Source organism: Sus scrofa, chromosome 2 (genome assembly GCF_000003025.6).
Source record: "Sus scrofa isolate TJ Tabasco breed Duroc chromosome 2, Sscrofa11.1, whole genome shotgun sequence".
NCBI lineage: Eukaryota > Metazoa > Chordata > Mammalia > Artiodactyla > Suidae > Sus > Sus scrofa.
In genome coordinates this window covers 131,041,471-131,065,649 of record NC_010444.4, presented here as the reverse complement: position 1 = coordinate 131,065,649, position 24,179 = coordinate 131,041,471, and the positions used below count along the sequence as shown (strand labels likewise).

The window sequence follows — 24,179 nt, the reverse complement described above, 5'->3', positions numbered from 1 at the left end:
TCATTTTTATATAAAATCAGTACAACACTTTATAATACTTACTGCAAGATCACCTGAGATATTTGCTCCGGCTAAAATACCAGTTGCAGCAGGGAAAAAGATGGCAAATACGGAAAAGAAGGTCTCTTCCTCGCGAAAATCTGGCCCAAAGTTCTCATTAAATATTTCAGCTGTAGAGAACAAAATATTTTTGGCAATTAATGCACAGCAAATTAGACCATGATAATTTAGGTTAAGAGTAAATGCTTATCCACGATCCTGGACTTTTCTTCACTTCAAGTAACTGGTAAATCCTTGAATATTTTCTAACTTAAGTATTGCTGTTCCTCTTCGTGCACATGACAGAAAAGTTTACAGCCAAAGTGCTGACTGGACCTGGTTCAGGCCCTACTATTTTGTATAACTTAATAATTATGTTTCAAGCACCTTTTGAAGGTTAACTTGATTGTTTTATCCAGGAGGTCAAAGAAACAAAAGAGGAGGTAGGAGAACAAAAGGGACATCATACTAACCTGGAACCTTTTTTTTTTTTCTTACATCCAACTTATATTCTATCTGTACAGCCTTCTTTGTTTCCTAGTGGTGATCGGTTTAGTTTTTGAAGCTATTCCTCAGGTGTCCAGATAACTTAGCTAAGACAAACTAAGGTAAAGCTCCTTTCCATTTCAACAATAATGACAAGCTTCAACTAATTCTGCTGTTTCCATCTATTGTGACAGGCCCTGACCCTGAAACAACCAATTTATTGTCATTTATCCATCCATCCATCCATCATCTGAATATAAGCCATGTGCCAGGGTCGTGTACAAGAGCCATCTAGCATCTCGAGATACTGAGAGATACAAGAACCAACAAGCTACCTCCGTGGAAATTAAGAGTATCCATGGTGAGCTACAAAGTAAGTAAAGAAAAAGGTCACTGCCAATAGCAGAAAATGTACTGATGGAAACGGGGTGTTGTGAGAAAAGAATGTAAGAGAAAGAATCTAATTCATTGTGGTTACAGAAGGCTAGAGACATAACCAAGAAGCTAACTCCTAAACAGTTCATTGAACCAGAATCAGCCGTGTGAGGATCCAGGGGAAAGAGTACACCAGGATTAACTGATAACATGTAGAAAGGTCCTGAGTCAGGAAAAACGTTTAATTCTTTTGAAGAACTAAAAGGATGCAAAGTTCTCACAGTCAGGGGGAGATGAAATAAGAATGAAGGGATCAGACGGCGTGAAATTACACAAAATTTTATAGGAGTTCAGATTTTATCCTCAATATAATGGAAAGCCAGCGTGGGCTTAGAATCATGCAAATAACATGATGTGATTAATGCTTGTGTAGATGCTGTGTGGACAATGGACTGAAGGCATCAACATCTAAAGCAGGGAGAACCAATGAGGAGGTTAATGCAGTAGTTCAGTCTAGTCACAGAGAACAGCGTACTGATCTAGAGGAATAGCAAGTAAGAGGACAAGTAGAAAAACAGAGATCCTGGTTTCTTTCACTTATTAGGATGTTAAAGTCTGAGAAGGATTAAGTAGGAGGGACCTCAAATAAGCAGGTGGACGTACACCTATGTCGGGAGTTTAAAGGAGAGATCCAGGAATAGAAACAAGTCAGTCTCTTGAGAGTACTTTGAGCCATGAGAACAGACATGACCAAAGACCCAGGCCCACACTCTATGCAACTTTAACATTTAGAGGATGAGAAGCAGAAAAGGCTGAGTAATAGACATGGTGGCCAGTGAATCAGGTCATACTTCATACTAAGTTAGTCAGACAGTGAAAGACAAAGATCATATGATTTCACCTATATGTGGAATCTTTAAAAAAAAAAAAAAAAAACAGATACAAATGAATTTATTTGCAGAACAGAAACAGACTCACAGACTTTGAACAACTTATGGTTACTAAAGGGGACAGGTTGGTGGGTGGGAGGGATGGACTGGAGGTTTGGGATTGGCATGTGCACAACTATGTATATGGAACGATTGGCCAACGGGGACCTGCGCTTTATAGCACAGAGAACTCTACCCAGTATTCTGTGATAGTTTATGTGGGAAAAGAATCTGATAGAGGATGGATATGTGTATATGTATGCATGGGTCACTTTGTTGTACCGCAGAAATTATCGCAGCCTTGTAAATTAACTATACTTCAATAAAACTTAAAAAAAATAAAGCAAACAGGCAAAAAAGCAGGGGGAAAAAGGATAAGAACTTAAAAGAGATAAAGAGGGAGGAGTTTCCTGGTGGCTCAGTGGGTTAAGGATCTGGCATAGTCACTGCTGTGGCACAGGTTGCTGTTGTGGTAAAGGTTCAGTCTTGATCCCTGGCCCAGTAACTTCCACATGCCACGGCCAAAAAAAAAAAAAAAAAAAAATCCCAAAACCTCACCAGGACACAACCTCTGAAACCAAATAAAACAAGGAAAGTATTTGATTTGGAGGAGAATAGGACAACTAAATACAATGTTGCTGAGTCACAAGACCAAAAAAACTACTTGCTGTATCTAGGACCACGTGATCATGACCTTGACAGATATAAAAGGGATTGGGAATGAGTAAAATAAAACCATCTGGTTAAAGTATGATGGGGAATATGTTACTCACAGTCTCAAATCATTTCTCCACAGATTACTTATGATTTACAAAGAACAAAGTAGCAACCGCACAATAGAGAAACCTCTCTGGTACTACTTTGACCAAGTCATCAAATTTAAAACCGTAAGTGCTGGGAAAAATTGACATCACATGAGTCTCCTGATGTGATGCTCTGAGGTACTGTTCTTGGTTTTACCAAAAAAAAAAAAAAAAAAAAAAAAGTTAACTGAATCTATGGAATTAAACTCAACAGGAGGGAACTTCAAAAAAAAAAAAAAAAAAAAAAAACGAAACAGGTGGCCTAAATTCTTGAAGAATGTCAATGTAAGGGGGGGGGGGTGTTAAGGCACTAATTCAGATTAAGGGGCACTGAAGATTAAGTCAAGAATTGTTTTAAAAAAGAGCCTGAAGAGACTCTTGGTAAGTGAATGTAACATATAACCATAGAGTGGATCCTGGAACAGGAAAAAAAGTCTCTATAGAATCTTTTATAGGAACAATTAGAAAAATTTATACATAAAAAACGTTGTTAGATATGACACTGTGCCAAAGTTAAACTTTCCTGAACTGTCCTCTTCCTTAGTAGATACATACTCGGGTATTTACAGGTAAGAAGTAATGATTTCTGCAAATTCTCTGAAAAGGCTTAACACAAGTTCCCACTGTGACTGAGCAGTAATGAACCTGACTAGGATCCATGAGGATGCGGGTTCAATCCCTGGCCTTGCTCAGTGGGTTAAAGATCCAGTGTTGCCATGAGCTGTGATGCAGGTCACAGACGCAGCTCAGATCTGGCATTGCTGTGGCTGTGGCATACCTCTAGCTCTAATGTGACCCCCTAGCCTGGAACTTCTATGTGCTGTGGGTGCGGCCCTAAAAAGACCGGAAAAAAAAAAAAAAAAAGTTTAACAATCATAGTAATAATAATTAGACATATATGGAGTGATAAGACAAATGTGGCAAAAAGGAATATAAAAATGTGAATTTTTTTTGTGAAACTAGATGAGGGTGTAAGACATTTATTGTATTATCTTCAAATCTTCTGTAAGTTTGAAATGACTCTCAAATAACAAGGAATAAATGGGAAGTAAGGAATTAAGAAATTGTCTATGAAAGGAACCTGGAAAATAAGGTGGTAACTAAGGAGAATAAAAGACAAGACGTGGAGTTCCCGTCGTGGCGCAGTGGTTAACGAATCCAACTAGGAACCATGAGGTTGCGGGTTCGATCCCTGCCCTTGCTCAGTGGGTTAAGGATCCACCCTTGCCGTGAGCTGTGGTGTAGGTCGCAGATGCAGCTCGGATCCTGAGTTGCTGTGGCTCTGATGTAGGCTGGCAGCTACAGCTCCTATTAGACCCCTAGCCTGGGAACCTCCATATGCCACGGGAAAGACAAGACATAGTATCTTCAAAAATTACTATAACAAGTATGGAAGTTCATACAGAGGTGATAGTTTTGATGCAGGGAAGCAAGGAAATTATCAAAGGATAAATGCCTTTGAGTGAATAAAATAAACTGTATCTAGATCACAGCAGAAGCAGTGATCTTTAGTAAAAGGGAGATACTTATATCAAAAAGTAATAGGGAGAAAATGAATACCCCTATTAGGTAATCATTTGAACTGACAAGTTTATCAACATAACTTGCTTACTGCAGACACTACCTTAGTAATAATGAGTGAGAAGGGCCAAGCAGCATCGACTGCCAAAAAGGAAGTCATGTTCCAAAGTGTATTTAAACGTATTTACCTCAGACTAGATGAGCCCAGATGTGCTACTTGAATATAAATGAGGCCTATACTAGACAACTATGTCATACTTTCATAAACTGTCACAGATCTGAAAAAAATCTGGAAAATGAAAAATAGGGCACAGTAGATACTTACAGATCTTTTTAAATCAGTTAAAGTCATAAACAGAAAATGCAAGAGTATTAGGATTATTTTTAGAAGTAATCATCTACTATAATTTAAAAATAAAAGTGACAAAAACAAACATTCAGAAAATGCATAAGGTGGGAGTTTGGGGTTAATAGATGCAGACTATTGCCTCTGGAATGGATTAGCAATGAGATCCTGCTGTGTAGCACTGGGAACTATAGTCACTTATGATGGAGCATGATAATGTGAGAAAGTAGAATGTATACATGTATGTGTAACTGGGTCACCGTGCTAAACAAGTAGGAAAAAAAAATTGTATTGGGGAAATGACAAAAAACTTAAAAAAACCCCCAAAATTTACCCCCCCCAAAAAAATGCATAATGTTAAAAAAAATCATTCATAATTAGAAGAAATGTCACAAATACAATTTATGAGAGCATGACATACAGAAAATTGTTTAACTAATGCTGCTTTCACTTCTGGCATGCCTAAAAGACACCTCCTTCCCTAATCCAGGAAATTAGGGTTAGAAGCTTAGTGCTTGGTTTTCGAAGTAGGGATAAGCACTAGAACAGACATCACACTATCAACCCATGATGGTAGGGACAAGGCAGGTGTCCTTGGTTAAGGTAAGAACCTTGAAACAATGTATACCAAAAACTGCCCAGCCAAGTCAGTGTCTGAAACAGGCCAGACCAGTGCTACACACATGTGATCCAAGGATGGTGTGTTGTTACCAGTCGGCAACAAGATTAAGGAGCTTACGTCAAAATGTAAATCAGCGAGGTCTCTAGGCTCCACAATTGAGTTCGACTATCTTCCAGTAAGACTTTCTGAAGGAAGAAGTGCAGTGATTTACATTCTGCATCTTTTCACAAATCTGTAAGAGTAGTCCCAGGCTAAATAACTCAGCAGAATTGAAGCTAGGCTTTTTCTTCTAGGCCTTCAAAACAAGGAGTTTTCTCAACTTAAGGCAGACAGACCTATGAACTCTAAGTGACAAGCATCTCTAACGCTACTGCAACTATTCCTTTAGCTTCCATTCCGCCCCTGCAGAGATAAGCTGGGGAATGGGGAGAGGAGTAGATACAGAAAGACACTGTAGGAAATAATAAAGGACAAGTAAATTCCACCTGTAGTGAAAATAAGATGCAGAATGAAAAGAGCTATGAAAGATGAAAACTGGAAAATTTGCACACAATTAATAACTAAACTGTAGAAAAACATGTTGCAATTACACCAAGACACTAATATTTCCAGTTGCTCTCATAGTCTAAGGCACATTTAAATTGCTGTGTTTTAAGGCACATTTAAATTGCTGTGTTTAAATACAACTAAAAGAATGAAAAAGTGATGTTAGAACAAACGTTACAATTTCAGTAACAAATTCCCCAAATGACTAGAGAAGAAAAGCACTTTTCCTCAGTAGTACTGATTCCTCTACATTCTATCACATTTTGTTGCTAATGAGGAAAAAGAAAGACATAAAAAAAGTGATTTTTGTTTTACTCTAATTATACAATAAACATAAAGAGAACCAAACAAAACAACTGTCAACTGGTGTTGGTCTCGACCCCAAACTCAATTACATTACAAACTATTTAAAAAGTATTCAATTTATTTAACACTAGAATGCTATAATATGCACCTTCAAAAGATATTATCTTTCTTACTTACATTTATAACCAAAGAAACCTTTGGGCTTCTTGCTCTCCAAGGGGATAAATGTTCCTATGACGAAATCAGCAATAGCAAGTAGTAGAATCACCAAAAGAACAATCTGAGCCTGAAATTTTAAACATTAAAAATCAAAATCAAATATATTTGTGTTTATACATTAATTCAGTTCCACTAGACTATAACTTCCACAGGGAAATGATTTGTCTTATTTTCCCAGGGCCTAAAGCAGTACCAAGCACAAAACAGGTACTCAATTATTTTGTTAGAAACAACATTTCACCTCTAATCCTAGGAAGTTACTTTACAACAAACTATCTGTAAAGAACTACCTTTAAACGTTAAATACACTGGAAGAAAATGGATAGCAAAAGTAGGATCATGTCATAAATATTTCTGCAATAAATTCAAGATGTGCAATACCATGCTAACAAATACCATGAACTTTAAAAATACAGATAAAGGAGTTCCCATCATAGCTCAGTGATTAACCAATCGACTAGGAACCATGAGGTTGTGGGTTTGATCCCTGACCTTGCTCAGTGGGTTAAGGATCTGGCGTTGCCGTGAGCTGGGGTGCAGGTCACAGACGAGGCTCGGATCCCAAGTTGCTGCAGCTCTGGCGTAGGCTGGTGGCTACAGCTCCAATTAGACCCCTAAGCCTGGGAACCTCCATGCGCTGTGGGTGCGGCTCTGAAAAGACAAAAAAAAAAAAAAAAAACAGATAAAAAAATTACAATACTCATTTTTACGGACTCTGACATACCCTAAAATTATTTTCCTTACATATTCTTTGATTACGTATTAAAATACTGTTATCTCCAAATATTCTCCACCCTGCCAAGTAGAAAATAACCTTATACATAAATGTCTTTGAAAATGGCCACTTAGGAACCTTCAAAATCCAAAGTATTACCATACCTTAGAACAGCCCTAAAATGTAAGCTCTAAAAGCACCACATTCAGCATTTGCAGATGGTACAATATCAGCACTTACTTTTGCCTCCCACTCCATTCCAGCGACTGAGATACCTAAAAGGATCACCACCGTAATGGCTCCAATAATTCGGATATCATTGATTTCATCTATCATCAGTATGGAATGTTCCTAGAATAGAAAATAACAGAAGGAACAATATTAGTTACTTCAGATAAATTCTTCAATTCTTTTTGAAACATGTTACCGATACCACACTGCCTCACATGTAGAAGTTAAATAAATGCTATTTAAGGAATGACAAGGAGACCCAGGGAAAAGGAATGAATTATTGTTTACTATTAAGGGTCCTTCAAGGATACTGTTAAGTCTCCTTTAGATCCTCCTTTAGATAAAATTATTAATGCTGCCATATTTAATACAGGTTCAAATCAAAGAAGAATTACTAACAAGCAAATATAAAATCATAATATGACTAAGTAGTACTAATAGGATTTTTTTAGTTAAAAGCAGAAATGTATTTGTATCCATTGTGGTTAGTAAATTCAAGCTTTTAATGGTCTCTTATGCTGCATATGTAAAAGAGATGGACATACTTTCATGCAACTGTCCAAAAACACACAGTTTGATACTGTAAGCAAAATTATCTGTGGCCAAGTATCAATGACATTATAAACATATATTAAATTAAGCATCAAAGGAATGAACTCAATGATAATGTTGCTTGCTTACTTCCTTTTCTTTGTGCTTTGGCCTATGTGAGTAAGTCAATCCAAGTGTGTCATTTTCAATTTTACAGTTCCTGATGTAACCCATGCTATAGTCGGGCAGGTACACCCAACATAAACAACAATAGATGTCACGCAAGGTTCCTCTCATTTAATAATACTGAATCCTACTTCAATTGGACTATTTCAACTTTACATATATACTAATTACTCTTTTTTTTCTTCTTCTTCTTTTTACAGCCACACCCATGGCATATGGAAGTTCCTGGCTAGGGGTCAAATCGGACCAGCAGCTGCTGGCCTATGCCAAAGCCACAACACAGGATCCTTAACACACTGGGCATGGCTAGAGATCAAATCCGCCTCCTCACTGAGAAATGTCAGGTCCTTAACCCACTGAGCCACAATAGGAACTCCCCTAATTACTCTTTTCCAACAAGTTCTCTTCTCAACTCCAGAGCAACATCATCGGTCACTTTCTGGCCAGCTCTACTGAGAAACGCCAAATCAGACAACCAAAACGAAAGGGTTCTGTGTTCTTTCTCAGTAAATGGTATTACTGCCTTCTAACTCCTCCTTTCTCTTTCTTCAGTTTCCCATTAATCAAGTCCACTTACTTTCCTTTTAGAAAATCTCTCAAATTCAGACACATCTCTCCAACCCCACTGGTCACTGGTCTCCTTTCCCAGAAGAGCAACAACAACCTTTTACGTGGCCTCCATCTCGAGGAGTGAACCTCAAATCCCTTCTCTAAATTTCTTTAGGCCCCATATCTGCCTGTTAGGGATCCCAACTCCAGTTAAGATAGGGTCCAGGTTTAATAACAAAAAAGACCCTTTCTGACAGGATCTTTCTTTCTCTCTCTCATCTTAAATCTCTTGCCACTTTATGCTCCAGCCATAATGAAATCGTTCCAGGTTTTTTTTTTTTTAATATACACTACCCTTTGTTCCCTTTTATTTCCTATTCCCCTCATACCACACTCCACCTCTCCTATCTGCCTAACTTCCAATCTTCCTTCATTAGAAAACCTTGCTTTGATACTCCTCTGCCAACCCCATTCCTAGAAGATAACTAAGCAACCCCATTTCTAACATTCTATAATGAATTTTTTGGTCTATCTCCCATACTAAATTTCTCCAACGGCGAGTTTTGTTGTTTCTTGCCGCTTTCCTAGCATCCTATATGGTGACTGACACATAAACTCCCAATAAATGTTTGGGAAACAAACAGCTAGAAAGAAAAAGTGAATTACCTTAAGCAACTCCACCACAGTTTCTGCAAATCCAACCACGTACATAGCAACTGCAACAGCATTGGCAAAAGCAAAGATCAGGCCAATTGCACCACCAAATTCTGGCCCTAGACTTCTGGATATTAAATAATATGCTCCTCCTAAAGAAAAGGAAAAAAAAAAAGTGCTCATGTTAGGATTTTAAATGTCAAACAATCACTGTAATTACACAAGAGTTCATAAAGCACATCCCTCCAGTGAACACAGCAGTTAAACTAACAGGCAAGTGGTGGGCGTATTTTCAGGAAGAAACACCCAGAAAGAATTCTTCACACCTCACTTTATTCATTAACAGTTCTCAACATCCAGAGAATCCTCCTCATGAAAAATATAGAGCCATCCTGCTATTTAAATCCCTACTTTCTGATCTAAAGCTTAGATTGAAATGGGTAACAGCCTCCTCCTCATATTCAGAGACACCAAGATCATTTCCCAGTGATTTTCTCAGTAATATTTTAAATCTCAAAGCAACATTTAAAGTCACAATGGAGTTCCCATTGTGCTCAGTGGTTAACGAATCTGACTAGGAACCATGAGGTTGTGTGTTCGATCCCTGGCCTTGCTCAGTGTGTTAAGGATCCAGAGTTGCCGTGAGCTGTGGTGTAGGTAACAGACGCGGCTCGGAACCCACGTTGCTGTGGTTCTGGCGAAGGCCAGCGGCTACAGCTCCTATTAGACCCCTAGCCTGGGAACCTCCATATACTGCGGGTGCGGCCCTAGAAAAGACAAAAAAAAAATAAAAATGAAGTCACAATGACATGATTTCAGTTACTTTAATTAGTGTGGTAGTTGGCTGGTAATGTAAATATTAAGGCAAAAAAAAAAAAGTATCACAAGAAACTTAAAAAACAGCATATACTGGCATCCTAAAGAGACATGTTTTTGTATTCTAATAAATTCTGCTTAAATGCCAAGTAAACAAAGACATTAAATGAGCTATCATGAAGTATTTTTCTAACTTAAAAAGTAAATCAATATTATGATTTTGAGTTAACCTCACATTTAGCTGGAGTCTCTAAGCGTTCTCTTAAAATTAAAATTCTAACTTATTTTTGGCCTCTAGATCATTTTAAAAAAGCTAATTTTCATAATAATGGAATTACATGACATTATATACATTTTTCTAGACACTGATGAAATATTTCATTTGTAAGTCCATATAATGAAGTGTACTGTCTCAGTATAATAAAGACAAATCCAATTAGAAATATAGTTTGGAGTTCCTGTCGTGGCTCAGTGGTTAGTGAATTCGACTAGGAACCATCAGGTTGCGGTTTGATCCCCGGATTTGCTCTGTGGGTTAAGGATCTGTGTGCCGTGGGCTGTGGTGTAGGTCGCAGATACGGCTCGGATCCCATGTTGCTGTGGCTCTGGCGGAGGTTGGCGGCTATGGCTCCAATTGGACCCCTAGCCTGGGAACTTCCATATGCTGCGGGTGCAGCCCTAAAAAGACAAAAAAAACAAAAAAACCCCAAAAAAACCTATAGTTTAATAAAGTACTAAATATGCAAACTGTATTTCATCAAGTTTCTCAACATATTTTAACTTTAAATCTATCCATCAAAAAATCTTCAGTTATTCCCTTTACCAAATAATACTTTTTATCATCTTAGAATTCATAAGGAAAAAAATGCAACCTGACCATTTTGAATGGTCTTTTTTAATCAGATTACTTTAAAATTTCCCCAAAATATTTTTGAACACTAAAAAGTCTAACTGACTTATATAATGACAATATTATTTACCCCGATTTTGTTTTATTTTTTATTTTTGCCTGCACCCACAGCATGCATAAGTTCCTGGGCAGGGAATTGAACCTGTGCCACAGTGACAACACTGGATCCTTTATAGGCCACCAGGGAACACCTATACTGATTTTATAGATAAGAAAACCATCACAATAAAAGGCTTACTGAATGAAATAAGTCAACCACTCCTGTGTTTCAGTAGTTGACAATATAAACTTTAGAACAACAAATATCACCAACATACCTATAAAAGCAAGGAATTCATTTGTTATGTGTTCAAAGTTTTGATTTTATGAAATTTCAAGCCTTTCTATTACTGAGAAGAAAATAAAATATATCTTAAGATGCATTTGGGGAGTTCCCATCATGACTCAGCGATAAGGAACCCACCCAACTAGTATCCATGAGGACATGGGTTCAATCCCTGGCCTTGCTCAGTGGGTTGAGGATCCAGCATTGCTGTGAGCTGTGGTGTCGGTCGCAGACATGTCTTGGAGCCCTCATTGCTATGGCTGTGGTGTAGGTTGGCAGCTGTAGTTCCAATTTGACCACTAGCCTGGAAACTTCCATATGCCACACCTGCAGCCCTAAAAAGGGGAAAAAAAAAAAGACACATTTGACATGGGGGAAGATAATGGGAGGGGAATGATAAATATCTGACATCTCAGGACTATTTCAAAATCTTCTATCAATTGGGATTCCAAAGTTTAAAACATAGAACCCAGTTTTACTACTTTTTAAAAGATTTTTTTTTAAAAAGAGAATAAGGAGTCACACATGAAGAATATATAAAAGCATCTGCTCATCTTCCTCATCTTTGAATTCCTAATGAAAAACAAAGTGCTCTGCTCTGTTTCTTCTCATTTACATTCCTGAGTCCTAGAGGAAACCAGTTTTAAGAGCAGCTTTATCCCCCCACCTTTTTTTCTCCTTAGCATCAAAGGTAGTATAAAAGGTCTACTACTCTGAAAGACAGGTATAGTTACTAAACAGCATAAAGTGAAATATATCTTAAATTCTTTACTCTCTTAAAAATTACACATTTAACTTAATTCTAGCAAGTACCACTGACCCTTGAATAACATGGGTTTGAACTGCAAAGATCCACTGATACATGGATTTTTTCAATAAATATATTGAAAAACTTTTAGGAGATGTAACAATTTGAAAAAACTCACAGACAAATCGCATAGCCTAGAAATAATGAAAAACAAGAATGAGTTAGGTATGCCATGAATGTATAAAATGTTGATACTAGTCTATCCTTACATAGGTATGAAGTGAATGAAATTTAATATAAAATGAATGTGTTTTCTTAGTGTTTTATAAGAATTACTGTACAATATGTGCCTCTTTCACATAATTAGGGAAATGGCTTATCTACACATGTAAGTAGTTTTCTAAAAAATATAACAATGTTTCTAATACTGTATCATGAATATGCCTATAATATTGTATGAGGATTCATTCATTGCTGTATAGGCTAGGGTACAATGAAGCAATCATATCCATTATAACGGGCTACAAGAAAGCAATCATATTACTACCTCTTTGCTATTAATGCATGAATTGTTATACCTGTAAATAAATGCAAATCTCTTTTTTTTACATAATCTTTGCATTTTTTACCTCTAGTGTTAATAGAATGTGTAACATATACAGTGTTTTGTATCATATAAGACAACACTAATGTAGGTACTGACAGAAGATTCACCTTGTAAAAGGATGATGCAACTTACAGTATCAGTACATCATGCTACTGTAAATGTATTTTCTTTCCTAAAACTTTCCTAGTAACATTTTCGTTTCTTTAGCTTACTTTGCTATAAGAATACAGTATAACATACATATAACATACAAAATATGCGTTAATCAACAGTTTATGTTATCTGCAAGGCTTCTGGTCAACATCAGGCTATGAGTTAAGTTTTTCGGGACTCAAGTTATATGTATTTTTTTGACTGCACCGGGGTCAGCACCCCAGCCTCTGCATTATTCAAGGGTCAACTGTACTACTACCATTCCCATTTTCATATGTGAAAATTAGGTCAGGCAAGTACTAAGAGAAGAACTGGGCTTAAACTCAGGTCTCTCTGACTTAAGGCCTTACTCAGTACAGTCTGTATGATTAAATCAGCCTTTATTTATCACTAAAAGAGCTGAAGAGTATGATAAAAATTTATGATCAATTAAAAGTTTACACCAGAAAAAAAGAAAACTATTTTCTATAAGAGAAAAAAAAAATCTACTGCTCAGGTAAACACCACGGAAGAAATATCCTTGTAGAATCTCAGAATTTGGCCATAAAATTCCATACCTCCTGAGTGTAGGAGACATAAATAAGTCAGACACCAGCAATGCTAAGTAAACCAATACTACATACACTGGGTTCCACTACTATTACACATCTATTTGGGGATATATGTCCCTATAGTTCTCATTAGATTTCAAATCACTAACCAAAATCCTGACTAGGTTAATCAAGAGCCATGATTATTGACCATAAAATAAATCTCTATAAATTTCAAAGAACTGAAATGAAACACTGAGCAGCACTGACCACAGCAGTGTTAAATTAAATATATGGACTTCCCCGAAGCATTTATAAATTATACAACACACTGGCAAAAGAATAAACCACAAGGGACATTAAAAAAGTATTCTGAGGCATTCCCCAGTGGCCTAGTGGTTAAGGATTTGGCATTGTCACTGCTGTGGCTCAGGTTTGATCGCAGGTCTGGGAACTTCCACATGCTCTAGCAGTAGCCAAAAAAAAAAAAGTGTTTTGAATTGAATGATAATGAAAACAGAACATATCAAAATTAATGGGATATATCTAAAGCAGGAATTACAAGGAAATTCAGTTTTAAATGCTTACATTAAAAAATAACGAAATCAATGATTTTAAGCTTCTTTCTTAAAAAAAGTAGAAAAAAGTAAGATCTAGAGTAGAAAAAATTAAGAGTAAAAATGACTGATTCAGAATACAATAAGGAAAAATCAACATGGCCAAAAGTTGTTTTTAAAAACACTAATAAAACTGACAAACAGTGAGCTAGACAAGAATAAAACAGAAAAAGAGGAGTTCCCGTCATGGCGCAGTGGTTAACGAATCCGACTAGGAACCATGAGGATGCGGGTTCGGTCCCTGCCCTTGATCAATGGGTTAACGATCCGGCGTTGCCGTGAGCTGTGGTGTAGGTTGCAGATGCGGCTTGGATCCTGCGTTGCTGTGGCTCTGGCGTAGGCTGGCGGCTACAGCTCCGATTGGACCCCTAGCCTGGGAACCTCCATGTGCCGCGGGAGCGGCCCAAGAAATGGCAAAAAGACCAAAAAAAAATAAAATAAAATAAAAAATAAAAATAAAAAATAAAAAAAAGAAAAAGAAAGAAAATACAAATTAACCAAATTAGGAATAAAAGGAGGGATACATCACTATAAATCCCAGTCATTTAAAGGTTAAAAAAGTAATATATTAAATAATTTTGCAACTTAGAAGAAATGGACAAACTCCTTGAAAAACTTGACAGAACTATGACAAGAACAGGAAACTGAAATAACCCCATAGATGTGAAACAAATTAAACTTGTAATACACACACACACACACACACAAAACCATAGGCCCAGACAGCTTCACTAATGAGGAAGGAAAAAGATTAGTTTTATACAAGTTATTTCAGAAAACTGAGGAAAAAGGAATACTGGCCAAGACCCCTTATGAGCTGAGCAAAAACTCTAACACCAAAACCTGACAAAGATTATTATTTAAAAAAAAAAAAAAAGAGGAGTTCCCATCATGGCTCAGCAGTTAATGAACCTGACTAGCATTCATGAGAATGTGGGTTAGATCCCTGGCCTCACTCAGTGGGTTTAGGATCCAGCATTTCCGTGAGCTGTGGTGTAGGTTGCAGACACAGCTCAGATCCTTTATTGTTGTGGCTCTGACGTAGGCCAGTGGCTACAGCTCCAATTGGACCCCTCACCTGGGAACCTCCATATGCCACAGGTGCAGCCCTAGAAAGACAAAAAAAGACCAAAAAAAAAAAGGGAAGAAAGAAAAAGAAAAGCACCATACACACACACACACACAAGAAAATTTCAGACAAATATTCCTCGTGATCAGACTCAAAAATCCTTACCAAAAGGCTGGCAAGTCAACAGTAGCAGAAAGTATAATAATATCTTCGGCCAAATATATCTCTGATATTTGTAGGGTTCATGCTACAAATGCTAGGTTACGATTCAAAATACCATATAATGTGTGCTAATAACAAAACAAGAGGAGAAACCCATATACCCATTTCAACAGATTAAAAAAGCTTGACAAAATTCAACATCCATTCATGATATTCTCAGCCATTAAGAAAAAGAATCTGACAGATGCCATCTTTCAAAACTATTAACATCTTAATAGCGATATATTGAACTCATTCTCCCTAAAGTGGGGAACAAGGCAAGGATGTTTATTCTCATTGATTCTATTCTCCATGGTACTGGACATCCTAGCTAATTCAAGGGATTGGAAAAAGAGAGGAAGAGGGAGAGAAAGTCAGGAGAGGAAAATCCTTACAACTAGAAAGGAAGAGTGTAAACCATCTCTATTCATAGATGAAATGACTGTTTATGTTTAGCAAGGTCACAGAACAGCGAGCCAAGACATATATCGTATTTCTATACACAACAACAGAAAATGAAATTTACAAATTCCATTTACAAGAAGAAAACATGACTTAGGAGTAAATTTAGGAGTTCCCGTCGTGGCACAGTGGTTAACGAATCCGACTAGGAACCATGAGGTTGCGGGTTCGATCCCTGCCCTTGCTCAGTGGGTTAACGATCCGGCGTTGCCGCGAGCTGTAGTGTAGGTTGCAGACGCGGCTCGGATCCCGCGTTGCTGTGGCTCTGGCGTAGGCCGGTGGCTACAGCTCCGATTCGACCCCTAGCCTGGGAACCTCCATATGCCGCGGGAGCAGCCCAAGAAATAGCAAAAAAAAAGACCAAAAAATAAATAAATAAATAAATATTTAAAAAAAAAAGGAATAAATGTAACAAAACATGCAAGACCTCTATAACAGAATATATACAACACTACTGAGAGAAACAAAAGACCTAAATAAATGACCTAAATAAATAAATACCATGTTTACAGACCAAAAGATTCAATATTGTTAACATGACCACTCTTCCCAAAAAGATACTTTAAGTGTGAAATCCCAAAGCCCCAGCAAGGATTTTTGTCTTATTTTTTGTAGAAATTGATATTGTATATTCAAAAGCTTATATGGACATACAAAAAAAAAAAAAAAAAAAAAAACTTATATGGAAATACAAAGAACCAGAAGAGCCAAAACAATTCTGATAAAGAAAAAAGTTGAAAGACTTAGGACTTAGAAAGCTAAGCAATCAAAATAGGACAGTGTTAGAATAATTAGTATAAGAGAATAAACAAATAATGCAACAGCATATAATGCAGGTAATTCACGGAAAACTGGCTTTTCAACTATGTTACCAAAAATAATCCAACATGGAACAGATAGCTGGAACAAGTAACTACCTACAAGGGGACGGTGGGGGTGGGGATAAAGGTAGTCTTCATGGGTACTAGTTGGGTTCGTTACCGCTGAGCCACAAGGGAACTAGTTCTTTATATTAAAAACTATGTATTCAAGGGCTCTTCAGACTTAAATTATTAAGAAGAACAACCACAACCTTTCAGCAATGTTTTGGATGAAATATTTCCCTATTAATTAACTCCCTCAGTAATAAACTTTCCGGCCACAGAAATTAAGATGGTTCTCCAAACATTACTATTCCCATAGTATCCCTCCATTTCTCCTATGGAAGCTTTTGCACCCTGATCCTCTGGATAGTTTTAGCTTTATTGCTCTTCTCGTACATAGCTTTTTTCAAGGAAGGAAGTCAAATCAAGTTGGGTTGGCTGGAGGGCATCCAGTCCGAGCACCCTTGGTCTCATATCAGTAAGAGAGTAAAAAATGTATTAAGAACAGCAAATAAATGCCATCTGTATGCTGAGTCTCTTAAAGTTCATTTTAAACTATAACTCCCTATGGTTTTGCTCCTGGAAAATTTTATTGAACAAGGATTCCTTGCTCCAGAGAGATTCCCATTCTGATATTTGCTGCTGTCATCCTATGGTGGCATTTAGTAAATTCCTCTCTCCCCTACATATCCTATGCTTCCTATCTGGAGCTCTAGGCATAATGTAATTCAGATTCAATTGGCTGGCAAATAAAACTTCAAAGGTACTCTCATTAGGTAAAGGGTTAAAAAAGTTGTAATATTCTAAGTCTCTTCTCTTCTTCACCTATTTTGTAGAATAATTACCTAAATGATAACTCTCCTAGCAATTTCTTGGTTACACTGAGTTCAGGTGAGAAAATTCTCATTCAGAAAACTTGATACACACTAGATTCTTCACCTGTATTTATCAAATTTCGAAATAAGTTAATTCTCTAGCATTCTTCAAGGGTGAAAACGAAGGCTTTTTTGTGTGATGTCTGTGAACCTAGGGATTTTATCGTGTATCTTGTTTTCATTTAAATTAGTTATTATTAGTAACAGTACAGCTGTTCAAACTATCCAAACTTAAGACAGTATTAGCTTCTTCAAGTTGGCTCCTGGATCATTTTGACATGAAACAAGTATCCTTTGTTACCTTTTTTATTTTCTAATGTGAAAAGATGTCTAGGCTTCTCTCATACATTTCCTGCCCAGATCTGGAATGAGTAACTTTTCCAAGATTCTCTGGTTCCTGTGAATGGAAATACACAATGTGGCTGCTAGGAGAGCTCACTGATACTGGGTTGATCATTTGTTCAGGTGATTTTTTGTGGACAGAACTAAGAAATATATACTTTGGGGATAAAATGTATGGGTCATAGTGATACTTTTCATTTAAAATCATGAATACAGAATACAGCGCGATCCACCTATATCTGTTTTCTCCCATGTGGAAACACTGTTTGTACAAGAAGCCAAGATTCTAACCTAAATCCAAAAAAACCTAAATCCTGTTAGGGCTCTCCGAGTCTACAAATCAGACATACAGCCAACAGAAGGGGTTACATTCATTGAAAGACTCTCTAGGAAATTTCATTTCAGAAGATACAGTTCATTTACATTCTATGAAGGATCAGCCAGGCTTCTAATATCACCACCTGATATAGGTGAAAAATGAATGCCTTCTAACAAAGCTTCAAAGTATTTGGTCCTTTCTTTAATTTAATGGCTTTCTCCTGTTCTATAGGTTTCACAATTTCAGCAGACATATTTACTTTCTCATTTATGAATATGTAGTAATAGAAGAATTCCAAATTGTACCATCCAGTGGTTCTTTCCCTATAGGTTCTTTGTGAACTACCATCCTGAGGGAACTTAGGCAAAACTGCAACATATGGTACTTTGCAGGGACACATCTTCACGTATTCTACATTCTCATACTTCCTTGGTATCCCAGGACAGAAGACAACACACAAGTCTCCAAGTATTTGTTAATATATGTGTAAATTACTGCTAGTACTGAAACACAATAGCCACAATGCAGGAACAACTATATATCCCGTAAGTTTCAATTCGCATGGAGAACAGACTGGTTTGTGCTGACAGTGGGTTCCTGCCCCACTCCCCTTGAGGTTCTCAACCTAGATTCAAGGCGCTGAAGATAAGGAGAAATTCTATGATGATCTGCTGATTCTCTCAAATACTTAACACCCCATTCCATTTCTCCTTTTATTTCTATCCCCCAATAGTAGAAGAATGAAATGAAGCATGGGACACCCAGTGCACAGGAAACCAAGAACCTCTCGGCATTGACTGATTAACTGTTGGACATATCCACATCTTAGGCTGCAATCTGCTCAATCCAGATTCAAGCACACACGAAGCTTCTGCCAACAGTGATGCACGTGCAGCAAAGTCATAACTGCACTGATGTGAGCTATCAGCTTCCCTTAGGACCATAGGGATCTGAATCCTCTGGTATAGGAGAAATACAAAGACAAATGGGGAAAAGTGAAAAGCTCAATCTGGTTCTCTCCTTCTCCAAATACTAAAGCAGATAAAGCAGAAATTGTACATATATAGTGTAAAATACAATTTGCAAAATAGTAGCAGCAGATGAAACAGCCTGATTCTTTTCTCAGTTGTTCTCCTATGATGAATTTACAGGAGGTGGGATATATTTTCTCTTTCTCTCAGGATCTCTCCCTCACTCCAGCTGAATGATGGGTTTGGGTTTAGAAAATGGATTTGTTTTCTTCTTGTTCTCAGGGTTCCCAAGGCTTTTCTCCTAGCGTCCTGGGTATCTCCGTGGGAAGAGTAAAGTCTCACAAGTCAGATCTTGTGGATTCCAACAAAAGAGGCCTCAGGGCACCCATATGAGAGCAAGAGCTGAGAGTAAGGATTCAGAGTCCCTGCTGTAACGCACACCAGCAATCAGTCACGAAGAAAAAAGCCTGCCTAGGTTTCCCTCAGTGGGAAAGATGAGGCTGTAACAATACAACGCTGACCAAATGCAGGATGAACACCACATGTCCAAGGGCTGACACCGCCCAGGAGGAGGTAACAAGGGGCAGCTCGGGGGAGAAGAAACCCAGCCGGGAGCCTTTTCTCACTACATGTTTGTGTATAGATCAGTATAAAATTTTACATCCAAAAAAGTGCTCGACAGCAATTTTCTTGCCTATGTAGACCTGATACGTTGCTTTATAAAGGTAGAAAGTAATTAAGAGATTTAAATCTCAGTTTATTTAGCATCAGTAACACAGTGACGATGACGTAAAAAGACTTAACTTACCTCCTCGTACAAATCCATTTGTAGCTATTGCTGAAGTAGACAATCCTGTGATAGTTGTCACAACAGTGGCCATTATTATTACAAGGACTGACAGACCTTTAGGGAAAAAAGAAAAAAGACTTGAGAACATTTACACTCTCATTTCAACCTGTCACATCTAGAACTGGGGAGCTGAAGTATACTGAATTTACAGTATAACTTATAAATTATCTTCTTTTTACCCCCACTTTAGATCAAATCAGAATTATGAAAAGAGTGACATTAAGACAACAGTTTGATACAAAGGAGAAGTCAGCTTACAGTGATTCCAGTTGCTCGAATTTTATGAGGTTCAGAGCCTACTCATGCACACAGCTACTCTGTCTATTCATTCTGTTGAATTAAGCAGTATATAACTTCACTTACCTATTCCTGCTTGACCCACAATCCATGACAATCTAATAAAAAGCATCACTCCCCAAATGTTTAACATACAACGTACCTAGGAAAGAAAGAGGCCAAGTCACAGCTGAAAAGTAACTAAACAAAATATACAATAAATGTTAAACTACCCAATAGTAGGATAACTATAAAAAGTTGTTTCAAATTTAACTCTTATCCCACCCTTTAACAGTTTTTAAGAGCTTGATGAGAGCTTAAATGTGAGCTAATTTAGGTATAACGTAGTATGTGACTGTGTGTGTATATACTTTATCTACACACACGGCCCCATTCACAATTACCTGAAGCAGCAGAAGTAAACGAAAAAGAATATTTTATGACTTCAGCTCTAAAAAAAAGTATTTTATGGCCCCCTTATCAATGCAAGTAAGCTTAATTTTTACTTATTCTTTTGTTTATGATTTCTAGAAATGTAATTATAGAATATCTGTCAACAAACATGCCATTTGCTCACACATCTTTCAAAAAGCTACAGCTCTTTGTAAGACATTATCTCCAATTTGTTTTTACTTTTATTTATTAGGTTCATACACAGAACACAAGTCTTCTAAAATACTAAAATCTGAAAAGAGACACACAATACAACACAGAGCTTAAAAAGCACTCTGTTGATTAGGAAATAAAAATACTAATAGACCTGGGATTTTCCCTCTACTTCTCCCCTAAATGTCAATACATCTCTAATTTTTAGTGCTTCCAAAGTCTCAGTGTCTGCTCTAGTCGGATCCTTAGTGCCTATTTAAACACAGAAGAAAGTAAATCTCCACCTTAATCACCTAAACCTGTCTACTGAGGCAATCTCAACACTTTAAATATTTCTCCTTTATTCTGTTGCTTGTTCACTTGTATACAGTTCTTGTTAAGATAATAAGGCACCAGGAAAGGAAGCAGGCATATTTTAGCTTTAGCACCAGCCCAGCTTTCTTGATTTTGTTTATCCCATCAATTTAAAAGCTTCATACTTAATTACTGAAATGTGACAAAATGTAAGATTCAGAAGTTATAAAATACAATTTAGAGTAATCAAGTATAATTCAATTCAATTAATAAGTAAATCATATTTATTTTCCTGAATGTACTATCTAAAAGGAAAGGAGGTACAAGTTATTAATTTGTTCCTCCATAATAGATAAAACAGTTTAAAAAAGAAGAGGCATTCTTGGGAGTTTCCATTGTGGCTCAGCGGAAACGAATCCAACTAGGAACCACAAGGTTGTGGGTTCAATCCCTGGCCTCGCTCAGTTGGTTAAGGATCCAGCATTGCTGTGAGCTGTGGTGTAGGTCACAGATGCAACTTGGATCCTGCATTGCTTTGGCTGTGGTGTAGGCCAGCAGCTATAGATCTGATTAGACCCCTAACCTGTAAACTTCCATATTCCGCAAGTGTGGCCCTAAAAAGACAAAAAAAAAAATAAAAATTAAAAAAAAGAGGCATTCTCTTGAAAATTGAGACTATTGGGAAGATATGATAATAAATAGAAATGCATAATTCTAAAATTAAGTCTACAGATACATACTAGTACGCCCTTGATCCAGCCAAATTTCACAACTCCTTTACTTTCCGCAGTGTATGTGACCACTGCCTCTCGGGTTGGTGTACTTTCTTCTCCATTTGCAAAGCCATCTTCAAAAGGTTCCTGGTTGTAAAAGAAAATGTAAATTATGCCTGAGAATTACTTAAAATTTAAAATCACCTGACCAAAACAAACATCAACTAAATACACTTAATGATGACACTTCAGGACACTGAACTGATTTCTAGGAATCAAGCGTTTCTGAATATCTCTGAATATTTCACCTGAGGAAAATGCAAAGCAATAAAGTGGAAGAAAACTTTAATTACTGAGAGTTTTAAAAACTAAAATCTTATCACGAGAGCAAACTCATTTTAATTATTTCAAATTCTGATGACACTGTGGTGGTCTCTGAAGAACGCAAAGGATATACACTTGCTAAGTACAGGCTAGCCAGGTTGGGCAATGCAGACCCTGTCGCTCCAGGCACAACTGCATATTGCCTGCTTGGCACCCTTCCCATGTCTGAAATCTCGGTGTTAACAACGGAAAACGCCTCTGCACCACCCATGAAGTTCCCCCTTTATAGACCCTGAAAGCAGGACTCCCGAAGATCTCTAAGATTCACTCCTAACTCTGTTTCGCTCTTTCTCTGCATTCAGTTATGCAGCATCTTCATTCTTTCCTTTCTCATTTTTCTCAGATTCAGACATGAACTGGGTGACACAATGTATTTTCACAACTAGTGTTTGCTTCTAAGGCTTTTATGTCTCACATCTGATTCAGGGTTTTTGTTTTTTTTTTTACATTCTTTCCTTCCCTCTCTCTATGGTTCTTAACTTTTGTTCGATCCCAACACGTTCAAGGGACACCACAATTTTTCAAGCCAGCTGTAATGCATTAAACAGGTCATGAAGGCTAGAGGGGTGTTGGGAGACAGAAAACATTCTAGATCTAAAATCTTACCCACTAACTTGTTAGAAATATGCAGGAATCAGAAAAATGCAGTCAGGGGCCCAGGTAGCTCAGTACCTCACCTTGGTTTTTACCTCCACTGACAATAGGACATCAGTGATGAGGCCCCCAACCTTGCCCTGAAAAAAGACTCCTCGTGGGAATTGATGACTCAACTATTCAGTTATTCATATCAAGCCAGAACAAAAATGTGTACCTATTAATTCAATTAACTTTAAAACAGGAGTTCCTTGGTTTTCATTCTAGGCTATTTGGTGCTCTTCAGTTCATTTATAAAATACTTTAAAGTTATTATATAACCTCCAAGTAGTATAAGAAAATGCTTGTAGTAATATACAAGAGAAAGAAAACTAAAGATGTGTGTACTTAACAGGCCACTTTCTCTAAGACTAAGTATTGATGTGGGTGTCTTTTTAATAATTCAGAAGCATGCAGGCATCTTAAAATTTTTGTTGTGGGTGTCCATCAGAATTCCACCTCAAAGTTCAGGATCTAGCAGTAATTATGCTAGTTTCCACTAAACTATGAACAACTTTATTCAAAAAACAAAGATCCTTCACCAACTCCCTGGTGGGCCGCTTTGATGTTTAACCCTTAGCACCAAGATTCTCTCCTTGCGAATCAGAATGATAATCTGCTCTGGGGTCTATTACCAAAAATTAAATTAAACGATCCTATTTAAAAAACAAAAACAAAAGCTACCAAAGATTTTCTTGCATGTGTGAAGTAGTATTTAAAATAAAGATGGATCCAAACAAAAGTTTAACTTATCATGTTCTGATAGCTCTATTTTTAAGTGTTACTAACCTCTAAAATACAACTCAAGAAGTAAAATCAAATGAGTATTATATTTCAATCCATAGATTAAAGTATAATGAAATTTGATTTATAATTAATTTCCTAAAATAACAGGAAGCCAAAGTAGAGTACACATTTTGGTTTTACAAGTACTTTAGTTTCAGAAAAATAAGGAAATTGTTGAGCACAGCATTTTGTCTACACACACACAAACTGTATAAAAATCTTATCATCAGGGAAATTTCGCATATACAATCATGAACTATAAATTACGCTAATAGAAAGGTACATAAATAAAATCTTCAATCTACCCTTTTCACAGAAATGATGGGTTTGGGAGGAATTATGGGAGGGAAGAAGAGAGGAAAGAAAGAAGAAAGAAATTTTATGGCTAACACTATACTGAGGTGGACCAAACTGATTTAGGTTTAGGGAAATAATTTTCCAAAAAGTAGCAATTTGAATCTGAGTCTACAAAGCAGGGGCTGATGGAGGCTGGGAGTGAGGACACAGTGGGGAGGAGAGGAAGAGACAGAGGAAACAATGGAAGACCCAGGAAGTAACTGGAAACATCTCTTAGTGAAAGAAAAAGATACTAGTAAACTGTGTTGGTCCGAAAAGGAAAATGATTGCATCAGGTGGACATGCTGAATGTGGGAGCCATGAGAAAAAATAAAGAGTTCTATCACACAGTTAAAAAAAAATCACGATTGGTACTCAGGAGAGGGGCCAGGGATAAAGAGCTAGTGGGTGAAGCTACAGAAAAAGAATGAAAAG

General features: G+C 37.1%; 1 protein-coding gene and 1 long non-coding RNA gene across 4 annotated transcripts in view; one reads left to right on the top strand and one right to left on the bottom strand.

Moving 5' to 3' along the window:
* Positions 1 to 18,721, top strand: part of LOC102162098 — a 71,921-nt gene extending 53,200 nt beyond the window's left edge. For both annotated transcript variants that reach the window (XR_301980.3, XR_002341890.1), the window contains 3 exons: positions 720 to 898; positions 2,626 to 2,716; positions 18,629 to 18,721. This is a non-coding gene — a long non-coding RNA (uncharacterized LOC102162098). The remainder of the gene's footprint in view (positions 1 to 719; positions 899 to 2,625; positions 2,717 to 18,628) is intronic.
* Positions 1 to 24,179, bottom strand: part of SLC12A2 (solute carrier family 12 member 2) — a 92,878-nt gene that overhangs the window by 43,658 nt on the left and 25,041 nt on the right. For both annotated transcript variants that reach the window (XM_003123899.5, XM_005661615.2), the window contains exons 2-8: positions 21,633 to 21,752; positions 20,080 to 20,155; positions 19,675 to 19,770; positions 9,071 to 9,210; positions 7,148 to 7,258; positions 6,151 to 6,259; positions 43 to 170 (exon numbers count right to left, since the gene is read on the bottom strand). In XM_003123899.5, coding sequence (XP_003123947.1) covers positions 43 to 170; positions 6,151 to 6,259; positions 7,148 to 7,258; positions 9,071 to 9,210; positions 19,675 to 19,770; positions 20,080 to 20,155; positions 21,633 to 21,752 — 780 coding nt within the window. The remainder of the gene's footprint in view (positions 1 to 42; positions 171 to 6,150; positions 6,260 to 7,147; positions 7,259 to 9,070; positions 9,211 to 19,674; positions 19,771 to 20,079; positions 20,156 to 21,632; positions 21,753 to 24,179) is intronic.